We start from the raw sequence: 17,166 nt of genomic DNA, 5'->3' as shown, positions 1-17,166 counted from the left end.
AATCTCCATAAGTACCACATTGCAGACCCAAAATATATATATCTCTTTCTAGTGCAGGGCCTTGCTCTAGCCATCTGAGATAAACTTCCAAGCAAAATGGGGAATGTTAATTGTAGCAGGACTCAGCAGCACAAGCCATAAAGGTACAACAGTGGCCAAAGAAAATGCTTCTTCCTTTCTTGTGGTCCTTAAAGCCTTCAGGCAATACACTGACATTAACCCTGAACACCCAGGTAACCTGAGAGTTTTACCAGTCAGAGTGCCCCTGGCATAAGAGGAAAACTACAAAAAGTAGAAAAGGTGTTGGGAATATCAATATCTCAAGTAGTCGAGATTGCCTTTAAGGCATTTAATCATCTTATTCAAGTCCAGGAAGGGCAAAAGCAATGCGACATGAGACAACAAGCTATGCTGCTTGCTGCGGCTCTTGGCCACAACCAGTTGAGGTGCAAGATGGAGCATGCTAGGAAAAACAAATGGCCATGGGTAAGACCCCTAGGGACCCCACTGCTGGCCAAAATGGCTGTACACTCTTGAGGCCACGATGTGCATATTATAAACAAGAGGACCATTGGAAATGGGAGTGCCCTAACCATCCTGGCAGGTGGAGAAAGAAGCTGCCCATTAATCAGCCCACCAGATATCAGTTTCTGATAGTGATTAAAAATAAAGGGACTGGGGATCCTCTATGACGTAGGAACCTTAGGTAATAACTAATGTAGAAAAGAGACTTATGGGCTTTCTAATTGATTCCAGAGCTAACCTTCTTCCACTAGCTCCTCTCTTCCTGCCCGTCCGCCCAACTACTTTGCTACTCTGGTTTCTCTAAAATTCAGTAAGGGGCTTCAGCCACGTGGAACAGAAAAATTTAAACTAAAATTGTTAGTTTAACAGTGACGAAGTTTGAATCTAACTATCCCTTTTAACTAGTGAGTTATGCCTGACATATGGCTAAAGCTTTAAAAATTAAAGCTACATGATCATTATTTGTATCTGGCTGCATGTACAAGTCTGGTTGTATTTGTCTATGGTACCAAATCGGCTTATAAATAGATGAGTACTCATAAATTAAGCAAATAAGACCAGGCACTTTTCAAATTCATGTTTGACTTAGAAATCTTTTGGCAAATGGGACTAGTCTAAGATTGTCGATTTGATGGGAATGCCTGTGTCCTCTGAATTATTTGACTTTAAGGTCATTACTTTTATAATATTTGACTGATATGCAGTTATATAAAATAATTAATAGATAAATAATTTGGAATGACGACTAGTTTGTCTATTATCTCAGTTTTCATAAGTAATCTCAGCACACTGCTAAAAATAAATAAATAAAGGCAAATGGGATAAATAGCTATAAATTTTTATGTAATTTGAAACCCTAAATTAAATAATAGATACTCATTAAATGTACAAGTCATTTTCAAATATGATAAAAACTGAAACAAACTGCTGAACATAAATAGGGTTGTCCTTGGCTTCTTAAATTTAATAGAAAGACTAGAAAGACTAAGAGAAAGACTAAATATGCATAAAAATATATTATAGGGAAATACGTTTTTCTGACAATTATAAAATGGCTCTTGGCCAAGTATGGTGGCTCACGCCTATACTCTCAGCACTTTGGGAGGCTAAGGTGGGAGGAATGTTTGAGGCCAGAAGTTTGAGACCACCCTGGGTAACAAGGCAAGACTACATCTCTACAAAAAAAAAAAATAATTAGCCAGGTATGGTGACACACACTTGGAGTTTCAGCTACTTGGGGGGCTGAGGTGAGAGGATTGCTTGAGCCCGGGAGTTTGAGGCTGCAGTGAGCCATGATCATGCCACTGCACTCTAGCCTGGGCAAAAGGGCAAGACCTTGTCTCTAAAAAAAATAAAAAAATGAAAAATAATAAAAATAAAATGGTTCTTATCTGTTAAATAATTATATGTAACAGGCAATTCAAGATTTTGTGCTTCCTATGTTTTTAATAAAATTTAAGGTTACTAGAAGCCAAAAATTCCAATTGATATATAATTCTGTATATAAAGTATGCCAAAGTAAGGTGTGTTTAATAAGAGAAAAAAATTATAAGAGGAAAAAAATGTCTTTTATTGAGAAAAAATAATTTTTTCTAATTCAAAGGTTATTTAAAGGGAGTGTCAAAATGTGGATTTAGGAAGGAAATAGAAATAAGATAGAAAGGAACTGTAAATAGGAGAGACAGAAAGAGATGTAAGGAGAGTTATAGATGTAAAGATAAGAGAATAATTTTGCATGAGAAAGTCTTGCGTGGTAAATCTTTTTCCTAGAGTGATATAACTGGTTACTTAAGAAGAAAGAGGAAGTATAGAGTGAGGCAGGGTGTCTCAGTAATCCATAGATGGTCTGAGTAAATCATGATAAGGTTCATGAATGGGAACTTATGAAGGAAATTCTGGGTGTGATTAAGCTGGCTATAATTAAACGAAATTATTTGTGACAGTCTTTCTACAGAATAAACTTTGATGTTAAAATACACTGATACAAAGTTTAAAAATTTGGTCACCTATGTTAAAACAACAAAGGTTTCCTTTCTTTTCTTTTCTTCTCTTCTCTTTTCTTTTCTTCTTTTTTTTTCTGAGACGCAGTCTCACTCTATTGCCCAGGTTGGAGTGCAGTGGCGTGATCTCGGCTCACTGGAACTTCCACCTTTCAGGTTCAAGCGATTCTTCTGCCTCAGCCTCCTGAGTAGCTGGGATTACAGATGTGTGCCACCTCACCCAGCTGATTTTTGTATTTTCAGTAGAGATGGGGGTTTCACCATGTTGGCCAGGCTGGTCTTGAACTCCTGACCTCAGGCCATCCACTGCCTCAGCCTCCCAAAGTGTTGGGATTACAGGCATGAGCCACTGCACCCAGCCAATAAAGGTTTAATTGCTTTTAGTAAGATTGCAAGAGGTTTTGATTTTTAATTCTGAAATGTGTTTAACAACCATCCTCTGAATTACAAACAAGTTTCTATTTCTGTCACATTTCTTCCTGAGAACTACCTAGTTTCTCTGGTTTTACTTTTATCCTGAAGGTCCAGAAAAGCAATGTTTTACCCAGTATAACTTGATTGAGTACTCTTGGCTTTTCTTTATGTGTCTGAATTATTTTATGTAACCAGAACTTCATACGCTCTTGCTAAGAACCACATATTCCCTGCTCAAGGAGCCTAGGAAACACAGATTCTGTGTTTTACCAAGAAAACTTCCTGTACTTCATGCTGTCTTTGTTGGTTTTTGACTACTTCAGAAAACTGAACTTTACAAGGGTTAAGGTTTTTACATCCATGTAACTTTCTGTATTGCTTTTGAAATCTTCTGATTTTTACTCTTACTTTGGTTGAATAAGTAACTATTATTTAGCAGTGAACCACCATTCTATTAAAGAAAGTAGTTTTTGAAATTTTTAACATCTTTGGCAGGTCTCTCCAGGACCCAAATCTTAAATTAAGCCTTTTGGCCTAAAATTAATTTTACAATTTTCCACATAGGCCCCCTGAAGAGCCTCAAAGGGTTTATCTCTCATCTTGTACAGATATTAAATGATTAGGTTTATTTGGTAAATAATACAGGAAGGGCTGTCAAATAATGAATGGTGTTTAACTTCCCTTAAGTTATATTTGTGTGCTTTATTAAAAAGTGTAAAATTGTATAGGATTCCTAAAATTCTGATATGCCAAGATATGTGTCATAATAATGATTATTATGTTAAATGATTGTATGCCACCAAAATATCTAAATTGCCTTGTCAATTGAAAATTCTCATCATATCTTTGGCTATGATTGTTCTGGGTTTTTGTCATCCACAGTTACTGTTTTGAATTCTTCTCTAGAAGTATTTGCAATGGGCTATAGTCCAAAATTGCTAATCAAAATAAAGAAAAAAGTTTTTTTGAAACACAGTCTTACTCTGTTCCCCAGGCTGGAGTACAGTGGTGCAATCAGAGCTCGCTGCAGCTTCCATCTCCTGGGCTCAAGTTTGATCCTCCTACCTCAGCCTCTGGAGTAGCTAAGACTACAGGCATGTACCACCACACTCAGATAATTTTTTTGACTTTTAGTAGAAACAGATCTTGCTATGTTGTGCAGGCTGGTCTTGAAATCCTGAGCTCAAGCTATTCTCCCACACAGCCTCCCAAAGTGCTGGGATTACAGGTGTGAGCCACTGCACCTGGCCAACCAAACAGAATTATTTAAATGAAATTAAGTAATTGATAAGGATAATGTTTTTGTTGCTTAAATGTTTTGTTTTCCAAATTCAAGGAGATTTTCTGACATAAGCTATCTATAGCTTGCAATATTTTGGTAAAGTATCCTCTATTGAACAAAGGTGGAAGCATTTGCTTTTTCTCCCTACTTGATTCATTAAAATTCAGAAGCTATACATGAGTATTCTTATTTTTATTTATATAAGTTAAATAAAAATCTTATCTCTCTTGAAAGCAGGATACAATTGGGAACATTGGTTATATTACCAAGGTATGTACTGAAATGTTATATGTAAAAATGTGCCTAAAATGCCTGTCTTCAAGAGTTCCTAGCTTTACAGTAAGTAAAAACTATCACTTCCTGGTAGGCCCAAGAACCTTAAGACTGTAAGTAAAATCTAATGCCTGACTTGGTCTGGCCATCTAGCTTCAAGAGGTTCTAATATCTGAGATTTCTTATATGATCAATGTGGAGAGGAAAAGTTATGCTTCTAAGAAAAGCAAAAGTGTATCTGTTATTAGAGTGTAACATTATGCATTGCCCTAAAGTCCTTGCTATTTGGCTATAGACTGGACTAGATTCTGAATTCTCCTAAGATCCTCTAACATTTGGTTATAACTAAATCCTGATGGAGTCCCCTAGCCCTCTTTCCCCAGTCCAGACTAGGGATGCTCTCGGGACATTCAGGGGATTTCCCCTTTTAAAATCTAACCAACTAGGTGAATTAAAATATCAGAATTGGACACAAACTGTATCCATAGGATACTATAGTTTCCTTGTCTCAAAGAAGTTGATGTTGTCTCTTCTTTTGTAAAAGCCACAGTGAAAATAGTAACGGGGCCCCCCTCACTGTCTGTGTTCCACACTCTAATGGGGCTCTCCTCAATTCACATCACAAGAAGTCTAGCAAACTATGCAGTTCTTTTTCTATCCTCACCTACCCTTACCATGACCCAATATAACTTGCTTAATTCTGCCACTTTACTTATCTTTCCTGATGTCAGGTCTGTCCAACAGGCAGAACTGCATGCTCTTACTAGACATGTCTTTTAGCCAAAGGTAAAACGGCCAATTATTTATACAGATGGCAAGCATGCCTTGGGATAGCTCACAATCTTAGTATCTGTGTGAAATATGTCCACAATACCATATTGGAAAACCATTTCATGCCTTCATGGACCACTTCACGTTACCAAAAAGTCCCTTTGAGGCATGGCAACAATATTTTTTTCAGCTCCCTGTCTCTCAAGGATATCGGTATGTACTAGTTACAGTTTGCATGTTTTAGCATTGCATTGAAGCCTTCTATTGTCAACAGGCCACAGCCATGGCAGTAGTTAAGGCCCTGTTGGAAAATTTATACCAACCTTAGAAGTCTCTCAAGGGCTTCATAATGCATGAGGAACTCATTTTACAGGGCAAATTATTGAAAACATTTGTATAATTTGGCCTATTTATCAACATCGCCATTGTGCTTACCACCTCTAGTCCTCTGGACTGGTGAAACAGACCAAGGGAATAATAAAAGCCCAATTGGCAAAGATTTGTGGTGTGGTATTTAGCCTGCCATGGCCCAAGGCCCTTTCTTTAGTCCTCCTTAACCCTGGCACGCTTTCAGTGTTCCTTCGTAGAGTTCTAAATTCATCTAGATGGTCAGGGTAGCCAACACATTTGTGGTAGTCTCTAATCTTTACTGATCCCCTTCCAATTAGGACTCCTCATTGGCAGTCATTTCTGCTTGTCCCATTGGCCCCTGTACACCTCCTGGGAAAGAATTTTGTACAAATCTGCCAGGTCCATATTTCCTTCTCCCAAAAAGGGGGAAATAATATTAGCGTTATCTCACCAGGAGATCTGGCCTCAGAAATGGCTTTTACCGTAATTCTCATCTCTCGAGTTGGCCTCACTAACAGTACTCACCCTCCTCTCCACAAGCTACCAATTGTGCCCCGAGAGTCCTGGGGCACAATCCAACACCAATGATAATCCCAGAGATTACAGCTGGGGATGTACTCAAGGATGTGATTTACATGGAGAATAATCCTCTAATGAAGGAGCTAGATTAGGAAGGCTTCTGGGGTCCTGGTTTGGACTAGGTTCTGCTTGAAATGGATATATGGTCAGAAACCTTTCTGGCACTGTCAATAGAGTTAAAGTACATCTCCTAGCTTTTGACAAGTGAAAAGTTCCATCCTCATTATCACTTTGCTAAAAAACAAAGATTTTTATATATGGCTTGAAAGTGAATAGGAATGGTTACATTGCATTTATGCTTTATTGGAATGTTAGGACATTATTAGAAATTGTCCTAACATCTCTACCAATGTGCAGAAATTTATATACACACAGACCACACATTCTCAATTTCTATTGCTCACACATCTTCTTCCTCAAGGCTTTTCATAGGAGGCATTTTCCTAAGCTCAGCTGTTGGTCCTCTGTTCTTTCTTCCTACATTCTTTCATTATTCATTTTTGTAACTCCAAAGAACACTTATATTCTGATGATTCATAAATATTGTAAGACAGTTTCTCTCTTCTTCTGTTCTCTAAACAACTCTACTCTCTCATAATCAGACTTACCTTTCTCTGTTTCCAAAAACTGCTATTACTATGCATGAAACCACGACTATTTAGCTTAAAAATTAATACATTATTTATACTCTGAACCATACAACTCAGCACTTACTTAAGGTCTTTCATTACTTAAACTTAACAAGTCATAATAATCTCACTCATCTGATCAGATTTCATGCAATTTGACATCAGAGATTAGTTTAATACTTTATCTGTATGCTCAACAAGTTCTTGTAGTACTGGGGCCATAGAATGATTCAATAATTATTTGACAATTAAAAACATAAGTAAATTGTCTGTCCTAGTAACTTTGGAAATAAAGTGCTACATTGATTATTATTTAATATCAATTTATCCCATCTTTTAAATGTGAGACTAAATAATTTAAAGTAAGTTAATACATATAATAATGGAACTCACAACATATATATTTTTATAGTTTAAGAAGTATGCTCACTTAACCTTCCAGTAGTCGTGTGGAGACCATATTACTATTCTCTTTCCACAAACAATAAATAAAACTCATAAATGTAAAGTGACTTGCCCAAGTTCACCTAGCTAGTAAGTGGCAGAGCTAAATCATAACCTCACATATTCTGTCCCCAAGTCCAGTGCTCTTTCCCTTATATCTGCATATTCACTCTTAAAAATATAGTAATGTATATACACATACTATGTTGTTGTAACATGACTCATATTTCCTTTTTTATGTTTTCACTTTTCTCACTTTTTAGATTTATTTATTTATTTATTTATTTATCTATTTATTTGTTTGAGATGGAATCTCATTATGTTGCCCAGGCTGGTCTTGAACTCCTGGACTCAAATGATCTGCCTGCCTTGGCCTCTCAAAGTGCTGGGATTACAGGCATGAGTCACCACACCTGGCCACTTTATTAAAATATTTCATCATTATTAGATTTCATTATACAGATTGCATATAAGTTTAGACTAGTTGTTATGTTTACAAAAAGTCTTTATATTCAGGATAATAAAAATATATAAGCATTTCTCCTCCCAAAGGCCCTTCTGACTATTCTCAAAATTTTAAAAAGTCATTAACAACATATCTGCAATACTAGAGTAATCAGAGGTGCTGCAGTTGCATCTGAAGCAAAGCCAGATGTGAAACAGATGCAGCACCACCACAGTTACAGATTACTGATATCAGGTAAGTGCTTTAACTTTGATTGGCTTTGGGATGCAATTGATGGAGCTGGTCTGAGAGAGGCTATTAAGAGACCTCAGCTTCCCCAAGTGATTTCACCCTGGACCCTTATCAGACCCTCCCAGCTCAGCTTCCACCATCTAATCAAAGTTTAAAGCACTTACCTGATATTAGAACCTGAAATGCCAGTATTGCTGTACTACATCTGTGTTATTTCCAGTTTGTCAAGTAGGTACAATTGCAGAACCTGTTCCAGCACCTGTAGCTCACAGCGTTATACCACAGTAGACATCTGCTGCCAAAACTGAAAATATCTAACCTTAATTTTGTTAGAAATTTGTCATTTCCAAAATGATTTTCAACATTAATAGTTTCATTTTAGTTACTTACCATTTGGATAGGGCGTTTCACATAAAGTTAGGAATTCAACAATAGGATGATCCATTTCAAGTACTGTAATTGCTTTTCCATGCATGATGGTTAAACTTGGTCTTCTACAAGCTTTGTCATAGGACAGCCCACCAGAGAATATTATGAATGGTTCGCTACATAGGAAAAAACATTAATGAGACTCAGAAGTCCTTTAAAATGACACAAAGTCACAGGACTGAACCTATAAAGAACAGGTTTTGTTGTATACCATATAACATGACAGGCAGCAAAAAACTTGCCCGGCTCAAAATTTCTCATTCAATAACCTACTATTCTACCATTTCCCACTTTCTAGATGTACATTCTCACATTTAATTTACTAACGGACCAGTCTAAACATGTTGGGGTAGGTTTGGGGAAAGACAGTGAGCTTGGAGGAAGGTAGATGTGCTCACTGACTCGCAAAAGGACATATTCACATACTTTACTTGGTTCCCAAACTCTAAATCACTATCATTGGAATATTAGTCTATGTTAGAATATCAGATTAATTAGCTGGCCTATGGGGTCTAAAATCTGTACAAGAGAAAAGAGGCAAATTTTAATATAAAATGAAATGTGACAGTGGAAAGCTCAGAATGGCAGAGGGTAAAATAAGAATTCTAGATAATGGAGTTTCTGTGAAAAAAGAGTAAAGATAAAAAGATGGAGAAAGCTAATACGTAAGAGAAGGATAGCTAATCAAAGATAAATTGCCTTTTCTATTTTACTTGTGGCCAGTCTATAGATCAGTATAAACTCCATATATCTTGCTCAACTAACTTTAAACAAGATTTTTGGTCTGTTGCTTTATAAGATACAATTAGATAATGGAGTGGGGTTAAGATTCCTCTAAAACATTATAGCTATCTGAAAATTATGAAGTCATTTCACAGTTTTTCATTTTTCATTTCTCAAATCAATACTTACATGTCTCTGGTGTATATGTACAAAAGAAAAAGTGTGTTAGCAGGAAGTAATTTCAAGAAGTAAGAAGTAAATACCAAATTGAAAATATTCTTTTCTAATTTTTTTAAAGAACTAGAGGCCTTTATTGTATCGAATTATTTGAGAATATAATGCTCATCTACATAATTCACTTACATCCTATTTGTTAAGCTGAAGAATCTACTTGTTTCTAGAAATAGCTCTGTAAGATTTCGTTTTCTCTTCCGTTTTGTACTGTGTGTGGTGTCAAACATTATCAGTGGGACATTTACTAATCTTATGCTGGCTACATAACCAAAAAGGGGGGTTTTTTAACAAAGTTTCTATACAAATCTACATATAAAATGCTTGTATTATTTTCTATTTATAATTCTATCTTAATATTCTGACATAAATATTTGAGTTATAAGCAAAATAAACAAAAATACTCTAACTTATTTTACTTCAGTTGATTTGAGTAATAGTCTTGCACCAGTGATTTGATATGGTAAATGACCAACCTACTAATGGTGCCATTAAAAAGCACATTTGTTATTTCTATAAAATGTATATTTATTATTAATAAGATTTATCCAGATTTAAAAAGCATTTCTAATATAGTTATTTATGAAATAGTGTGGGGGTTTTTACCTTTGTTTTTTGCTTTGTTTTGAAAAAAAAAGGCCACAACTTAAGAGAATGTAGTATCTTTTCATAATATTAATAATAATATTAAGCTTAACTACCTACCATTAATATTAATAAAGGCCATAAGTATCTATTTTTTTCCTGTGTAAAAGTAGGTGAATTTACTCTCATCCCCTAATACTAACCCAAACATAGGATAAGGAGCAATTTACCTCCCCTGCTTTTTTGTATATACATTGGAAATATGTCCTCTCTAATATTGAAAGGAAGTAAAACCTCTTCTGCTGTAATTACGACTCTGCATCAGAATACTCTGGGTCTGAAGTTAGTTGTTAATATATATGCATTTCTCTATAAACTACTGAGTGATTGAATAAAAAGTTATTTCCTCAGGAAAGTGCTCAGGGAACCACTCATGGTTAACTGTACTAAATATTTAATTATCATATTTAATCCTCATAAGCAATGTCCTCATTTTATTAATGAGGTTAAATAACAGCTAAGAAGCAACAATCAAAAGAAAATTGAGATCTACCAGACTCCAAAGCCTATGATTCTAAACACTCCTATATATTGCCTCTAGTAATAAATAGCTACCATTTACTGAGTGCTTACCATGTGGCATGTATTGTGCTATGTGTATATATAAAGTAAATTTTGTGTAATCCTCACAACAACCTTGATGAAGAAAGTACTATTAGTCCCATTTTATACATGAAGAATCTGGGATTAATGCAGATTAAACTTGTCCAGGGTCAAGCAGCTAGTGAGTACCAGGACAAAGGTTCAAACCCAGACTCAAAAGCCCACATTTTTCATTTTTAGTTTAATGTTTCCCAAACTGTGGAATACAACTTGGTAGTTGTCCAGCAGAAAAAAATTAAATTTGATAATTTGATAAGCACTTGCAAAACCATATCTCCTTTTCGGAATTTTGCATTTCATAGCATATGTTAAAAATTCTGAGAAATCATATGGCAAGCAATCCAATTTACTTTTATAGAATTCAAAATTTCTCACATTTATTAGATTACAGATCCTTTTTCTTCCATGAATATCATTAGTGATTAAAGGAACAGAGTTGTTTGATAATGCTGTACCACACTAAATGTTGTACCACACTAAACTGTGTCAGGTGTTATTTAATAGAAAGATTCTATTAAGGGATACCTATCAGATGGATTCTTATAAAAGAAATAAATGACCATATACTTGAAATGTCCTCATACTTAAAGAAAGCATTAATAAAAAACTAACAAATTATGGATACAAAACTTGGATGAATCTCAAAGGCATTCTGCTGAGTGAAAGAAGCTAGGCTTAAAAGGTTACATAATATATAACCACATATGTGTAACAGTTTCCAAAAGGCAAAACTATAGTGATGGAGAACAGATCAGTGGTTGCCAAGGGTTAGGAGTTGGGGAGAGGAGTGACTATAAAGGGACAGAAAGGGAGAGTTGTGGGAAATGATGGAAATATTCTTTATTTTTATTGTGGTGATAGTTTTAGAAATCACACATGTGTTTAAAAACATGAAACTGTACACCAAAAGAAAAATAGTTAATTTTACTGTATGTATAATTTGTAAAATACATAAAGAAAACAGCATTAAAAGTTTGTTCCAATGAAGGCAACAAGATTAAACAAATTGTGTAACATAATAATAAATATTAAATGCTAACATATATTGAGTATTTATGATATTCTAGGCATCGCATGCAGAATTTTACGTGCATTCTTTTATTTAATCCTTATAACATCCCAATGAGATAACTACTATTATTATCTCCATTTAACAGATGGGTATACTGAGGCTTGGAGAACTTAATTATACATAAAGCCTATCAGTAGGCTGCCATAATAGGAACAGATTAAAAGATTAGCAGAAAATAATTTTCTTTAGCTTAAGAGAACCTAATAATTCTAGTGGTAGTCAGTATATAAATCAATATTCCTATCTTGAAGAGGATAAAATTATTAAGCCTAGAGGCCATCTTAGTTGGAGTGTCAGTAAGCAAATTGGTGATTGGGGATAAATGATTCCCATATACATAGCTGTTTATCCCTGAAAATGTAAAGCAAGTCTGCGATTGGCTGGTCTGACATAAAACCGAGAAGAAAACACATCCCTTACATGTGCTATCTATGCAGTCCAGTAAGAGACCCTATTGCTGCAGCTTATATGGTAGAGCTCTTCCTAAGGTTCCTGTTTCTCTGACAGCCATCCTGACTTATAACTGTACAGTTTTTGCTGTGTAATAGTTGGAGCAGGGATATAGCTATATAATTCCACTTCCTAACTGTGGCCCGTTTTGCTGTGGCAATAAATTTTAGTATTCTTAACCTCACTGCCCCTCTGCTTTTTAACCTCCTTTTGTGCTAAGCTCCAGAGGTAATAAAGTAGTAATCACAAAAAATAGAAGCAATGTACTAATATACACAAGTAGGTGGGATGACAGTAATTATCATCAATAATATGATTATTTCACATTACAAATATGAAGAGTTAATTTACACATAGTTGTATTATTGACTAGCAAAAAATTAAGAATACTTGAATAATTTTAACAATATGAAATAATGATGACAATAATAATAGTAACTATTAAGAAACCCACTATGTGTCTTCATCAAACTGAGGACATTACAGGCTGTATCCATTATTTCATTTAATTCTCATGAATATCATAGTGAGATAGGTATTGTTGATAAGGAAACTAAACTTTAAGAGAGGTAATTAAACTTTGCAAGGTCACACAACTGTCTTACTTCAAAGCCGATGATTTTAATTATTACTTTACACTGCCTTAACTTGAGTTTTTGATTTCTAAAAATATGTTCTCTTCACTTTCATCTCTTCCTCCCTTTGCTTGGCAACATCTGATCATCCTTAAAGTCCCATCTAAGGCATCTCCTTGCCAAAGAATTTTCCTGATCTCTCTCTTCATGGTTCTCCTCCCTACTCCCCTCAAGGCTGGGTTAGGTGCTCTTTTTCTGTGCGCCCATAGCATATTTCTATAAAAGTAACTTCCATATTGTATGGAAATCACTAGTTTATGTCCTTGCCTCTACTGCTAGAACATAACAAATTCAAAAGCAAGCAGTAATCTTATTTCAGAACATAAAACAAATCGCATAGTACATGGTATATAGTAATAACTACTAAATAATACTATATACTATATATTATACAGTATATTATATTAGCATAGATAGTATATTATATATAAGCTAGTAGTAAATAGTAATATATAGTATATTATACTATATATAGTATATATTATATATACTATATATAGTAAATATATTATACTATATATAGTATATATTATATTATACTACATAGTATACTATATATATCATACTATATGGTATATTACAGTATATATATTATACAATATATTATATAGTAATAACTACTAAACTATAGTAGTAACTACTAAATGTTGTTTTAACTGAATTAAACTGAATACTGTTGAGAATCCAACAGAAATACAAATTTTATTTTTATTTATTTATTTTTTTTCTTTTTTTTTCTTCCTTTATTATTATTATTATACTTTAGACTCTATGGTACATGTGCGCAACGTGCAAGTAAGTTACATATGTATACATGTGCCATGCTGGTGCGCTGCACCCACCAACTCGTCATCTAGCATTAGGTATATCTCCCAATGCTATCCCTCCCCCCTCCCCCCACCCCACAACAGTCCCCGAAGTGTGATGTTCCCCTTCCTGTGTCCATGTGCTCTCATTGTTCAATTCCCACCTATGAGTGAGAATATGCGGTGTTTGGTTTTTTGTTCTTGCGATAGTTTACTGAGAATGATGATTTCCAGTTTCATCCATGTCCCTACAAAGGACATGAACTCATCATTTTTTATGGCTGCATAGTATTCCATAGTGTATATGTGCCACATTTTCTTAATCCAGTCTATCATTGTTGGACATTTGGGTTGGTTCCAAGTCTTTGCTATTGTGAATAATGCTGCAATAAACATACTTGTGCATGTGTCTTTATAGCAGCATGATTTATAGTCCTTTGGGTATATACCCAGTAATGGGATGGCTGGGTCAAATGGAATTTCTAGTTCTAGATCCCTGAGGAATCGCCACACTGACTTCCACAAGGGTTGAACAAGTTTACAGTCCCACCACCAGTGTAAAAGTGTTCCTATTTCTCCACATCCTCTCCAGCACCTGTTGTTTCCTGACTTTTTAATGATTGCCATTCTAACTGGTGTGAGATGGTATCTCATTGTGGTTTTGATTTGCATTTCTCTGATGGCCAGTGATGGTGAGCATTTTTTCATGTGTTTTTTGGCTGCATAAATGTCTTCTTTTGAGAAGTGTCTGTTCATGTCCTTTGCCCACTTTTTGATGGGGTTGTTTGTTTTTTTCTTGTAAATTTGTTTGAGTTCATTGTAGATTCTGGATATTAGCCCTTTGTCAGATGAGTAGGTTGTGAAAATTTTCTCCCATTTTGTAGGTTGCCTGTTCACTCTGATGGTAGTTTCCTTTGCTGTGCAGAAGCTCTTTACTTTAATTAGATCCCATTTGTCAATTTTGGCTTTTGTTGCCATTGCTTTTGGTGTTTTAGACATGAAGTCCTTGCCCATGCCTATGTCCTGAATGGTAATGCCTAGGTTGTCTTCTAGGGTTTTTATGGTTTTAGGTCTAACATTTAAGTCTTTAATCCATCTTGAATTAATTTTTGTATAAGGTGTAAGGAAGGGATCCAGTTTCAGCTTTCTACATATGGCTAGCCAGTTTTCCCAGCACCATTTATTAAATAGGGAATACTTTCCCCATTTCTTGTTTTTGTCAGGTTTGTCAAAGATCAGATAGTTGTAGATATGTGGCATTATTTCTGACGGCTCTGTTCTGTTCCATTGATCTATATCTCTGTTTTGGTACCAGTACCATGCTGTTTTGGTTACTGTAGCCTTGTAGTATAGTTTGAAGTCAGGTAGTGTGATGCCTCCAGCTTTGTTCTTTTGGCTTAGGATTGACTTGGCGATGCGGGCTCTTTTTTGGTTCCATATGAACTTTAAAGTAGTTTTTTCCAATTCTGTGAAGAAAGTCATTGGTAACTTGATGGGGATGGCATTGAATCTGTAAATTACCTTGGGAAGGATGGCCATTTTCATGATATTGATTCTTCCTACCCATGAGCATGGAATGTTCTTCCATTTGTTTGTATCCTCTTTTATTTCCTTGAGCAGTGGTTTGTAGTTCTCCTTGAAGAGGTCCTTCACATCCCTTGTAAGTTGGATTCCTAGGTATTTGATTCTCTTTGAAGCAATTGTGAATGGGAGTTCACTCATGATTTGGCTCTCTGTTTGTCTGTTATTGATGTATAAGAATGCTTGTGATTTTTGTACATTGATTTTGTATCCTGAGACTTTGCTGAAGTTCCTTATCAGCTTAAGGAGATTTTGGGCTGAGACAATGGGGTTTTCTAGATATACAATCATGTCATCTGCAAACAGGGACAATTTGACTTCCTCTTTTCCTAATTGAATACCCTTGATTTCCTTCTCCTGCCTAATTGCCCTGGCCAGAACTTCCAACACAATGTTGAATAGAAGTGGTGAGAGAGGGCATCCCTGTCTTGTGCCAGTTTTCAAAGGGAATGCTTCCAGTTTTTGCCCATTCAGTATGATATTGGCTGTGGGTTTGTCATAGATAGCTCTTATTATTTTGAGATACGTCCCATCAATACCTAATTTATTGAGAGTTTTTAGCATGAAGTGTTGTTGAATTTTGTCAAAGGCCTTTTCTGCATCTATTGAGATAATCATGTGGTTTTTGTCTTTGGTTCTGTTTATATGCTGGATTACATTTATTGATTTGCGTATATTGAACCAGCCTTGCATCCCAGGGATGAAGCCCACTTGATCATGGTGGATAAGCTTTTTGATGTGCTGCTGGATTCTGTTTGCCAGAATTTTATTGAGGATTTTTGCATCAATGTTCATCAAGGATATTGGTCTAAAATTCTCTTTTTTGGTTGTGTCTCTGCCAGGCTTTGGTATCAGGATGATGCTGGCCTCATAAAATGAGTTAGGGAGGATTCCCTCTTTTTCTATTGATTGGAATAGTTTCAGAAGGAATGGTACCAGCTCATCCTTGTACCTCTGGTAGAATTCGGCTGTGAACCCATCTGGTCCTGGACTTTTTTTGGTTGGTAAGCTATTGATTATTGCCTCAATTTCAGCTCCTGTTATTGGTCTATTCAGAGATTCAACTTCTTCCTGGTTTAGTCTTGGGAGGGTGTATGTGTTGAGGAATTTATCCATTTCTTCTAGATTTTCTAGTTTATTTGCGTAGAGGTGTTTGTAATATTCTCTGATGGTAGTTTGTATTTCTGTGGGATCCGTGGTGATATCCCGTTTATCATTTTTTATTGCATCTATTTGATTCTTCTCTCTTTTTTTCTTTATTAATCTTGCTAGCGGTCTATCAATTTTGTTGATCCTTTCAAAAAGCCAGCTCCTGGATTCATTTATTTTTTGAAGGGTTTTTTGTGTCTCTATTTCCTTCAGTTCTGCTCTGATTTTAGTTATTTCTTGACTTATGCTAGATTTTGAATGTGTTTGCTCTTGCTTTTCTAGTTCTTTTAATTGTGATGTTAGGGTGTCAATTTTGGATCTTTCCTGCTTTCTCTTGTGGGCGTTTAGTGCTATAAATTTCCCTCTACACACTGCTTTGAATGCATCCCAGAGGTTCTGGTATGTTGTGTCTTTGTTCTCGTTGGTTTCAAAGAACATCTTTATTTCTGCCTTCATTTCGTTATGTACCCAGTAGTCATTCAGGAGCAGGTTGTTCAGTTTCCATGTAGTTGAGCGGTTTTGAGTGAGATTCTTAATCCTGAGTTCTAGCTTGATTGCACTGTGATCTGAGAGATAGTTTGTTATAATTTCTGTTCTTTTACATTTATTGAGGACAGCTTTACTTCCAAGTATATGTTCAATTTTGGAATAGGTGTGGTGTGGTGCTGAAAAAAATGTATATTCTGTTGATTTGGGGTGGAGAGTTCTGTAGATGTCTATTAGGTCCGCTTGGTGCAGAGCTGAGTTCAATTCCTGGGTATCCTTGTTGACTTTCTGTCTCGTTGATCTGTCTAATGTTGACAGTGGGGTGTTAAAGTCTCCCATTATTAATGTGTGGGCGTCTAAGTCTCTTTGTAGGTCACTCAGGACTTGCTTT

The 17,166-nt window shown here is 35.6% G+C and overlaps 1 protein-coding gene across 3 annotated transcripts in view; it reads right to left on the bottom strand.

Annotated features, from left to right (window-relative positions):
* STXBP5L (syntaxin binding protein 5L) overlaps positions 1-17,166 on the bottom strand; it is a 478,051-nt gene that overhangs the window by 193,872 nt on the left and 267,013 nt on the right. For all 3 annotated transcript variants that reach the window (XM_054481057.2, XM_054481058.2, XM_054481059.2), the window contains one exon: positions 8,356-8,510. In XM_054481057.2, coding sequence (XP_054337032.1) covers positions 8,356-8,510 — 155 coding nt within the window. The remainder of the gene's footprint in view (positions 1-8,355; positions 8,511-17,166) is intronic.

Source organism: Pongo pygmaeus, chromosome 2, assembly GCF_028885625.2.
Source record: "Pongo pygmaeus isolate AG05252 chromosome 2, NHGRI_mPonPyg2-v2.0_pri, whole genome shotgun sequence".
NCBI lineage: Eukaryota > Metazoa > Chordata > Mammalia > Primates > Hominidae > Pongo > Pongo pygmaeus.
Note: the sequence above shows the minus strand (reverse complement) of the source record. Positions and strands in the feature narration are given on the sequence as shown.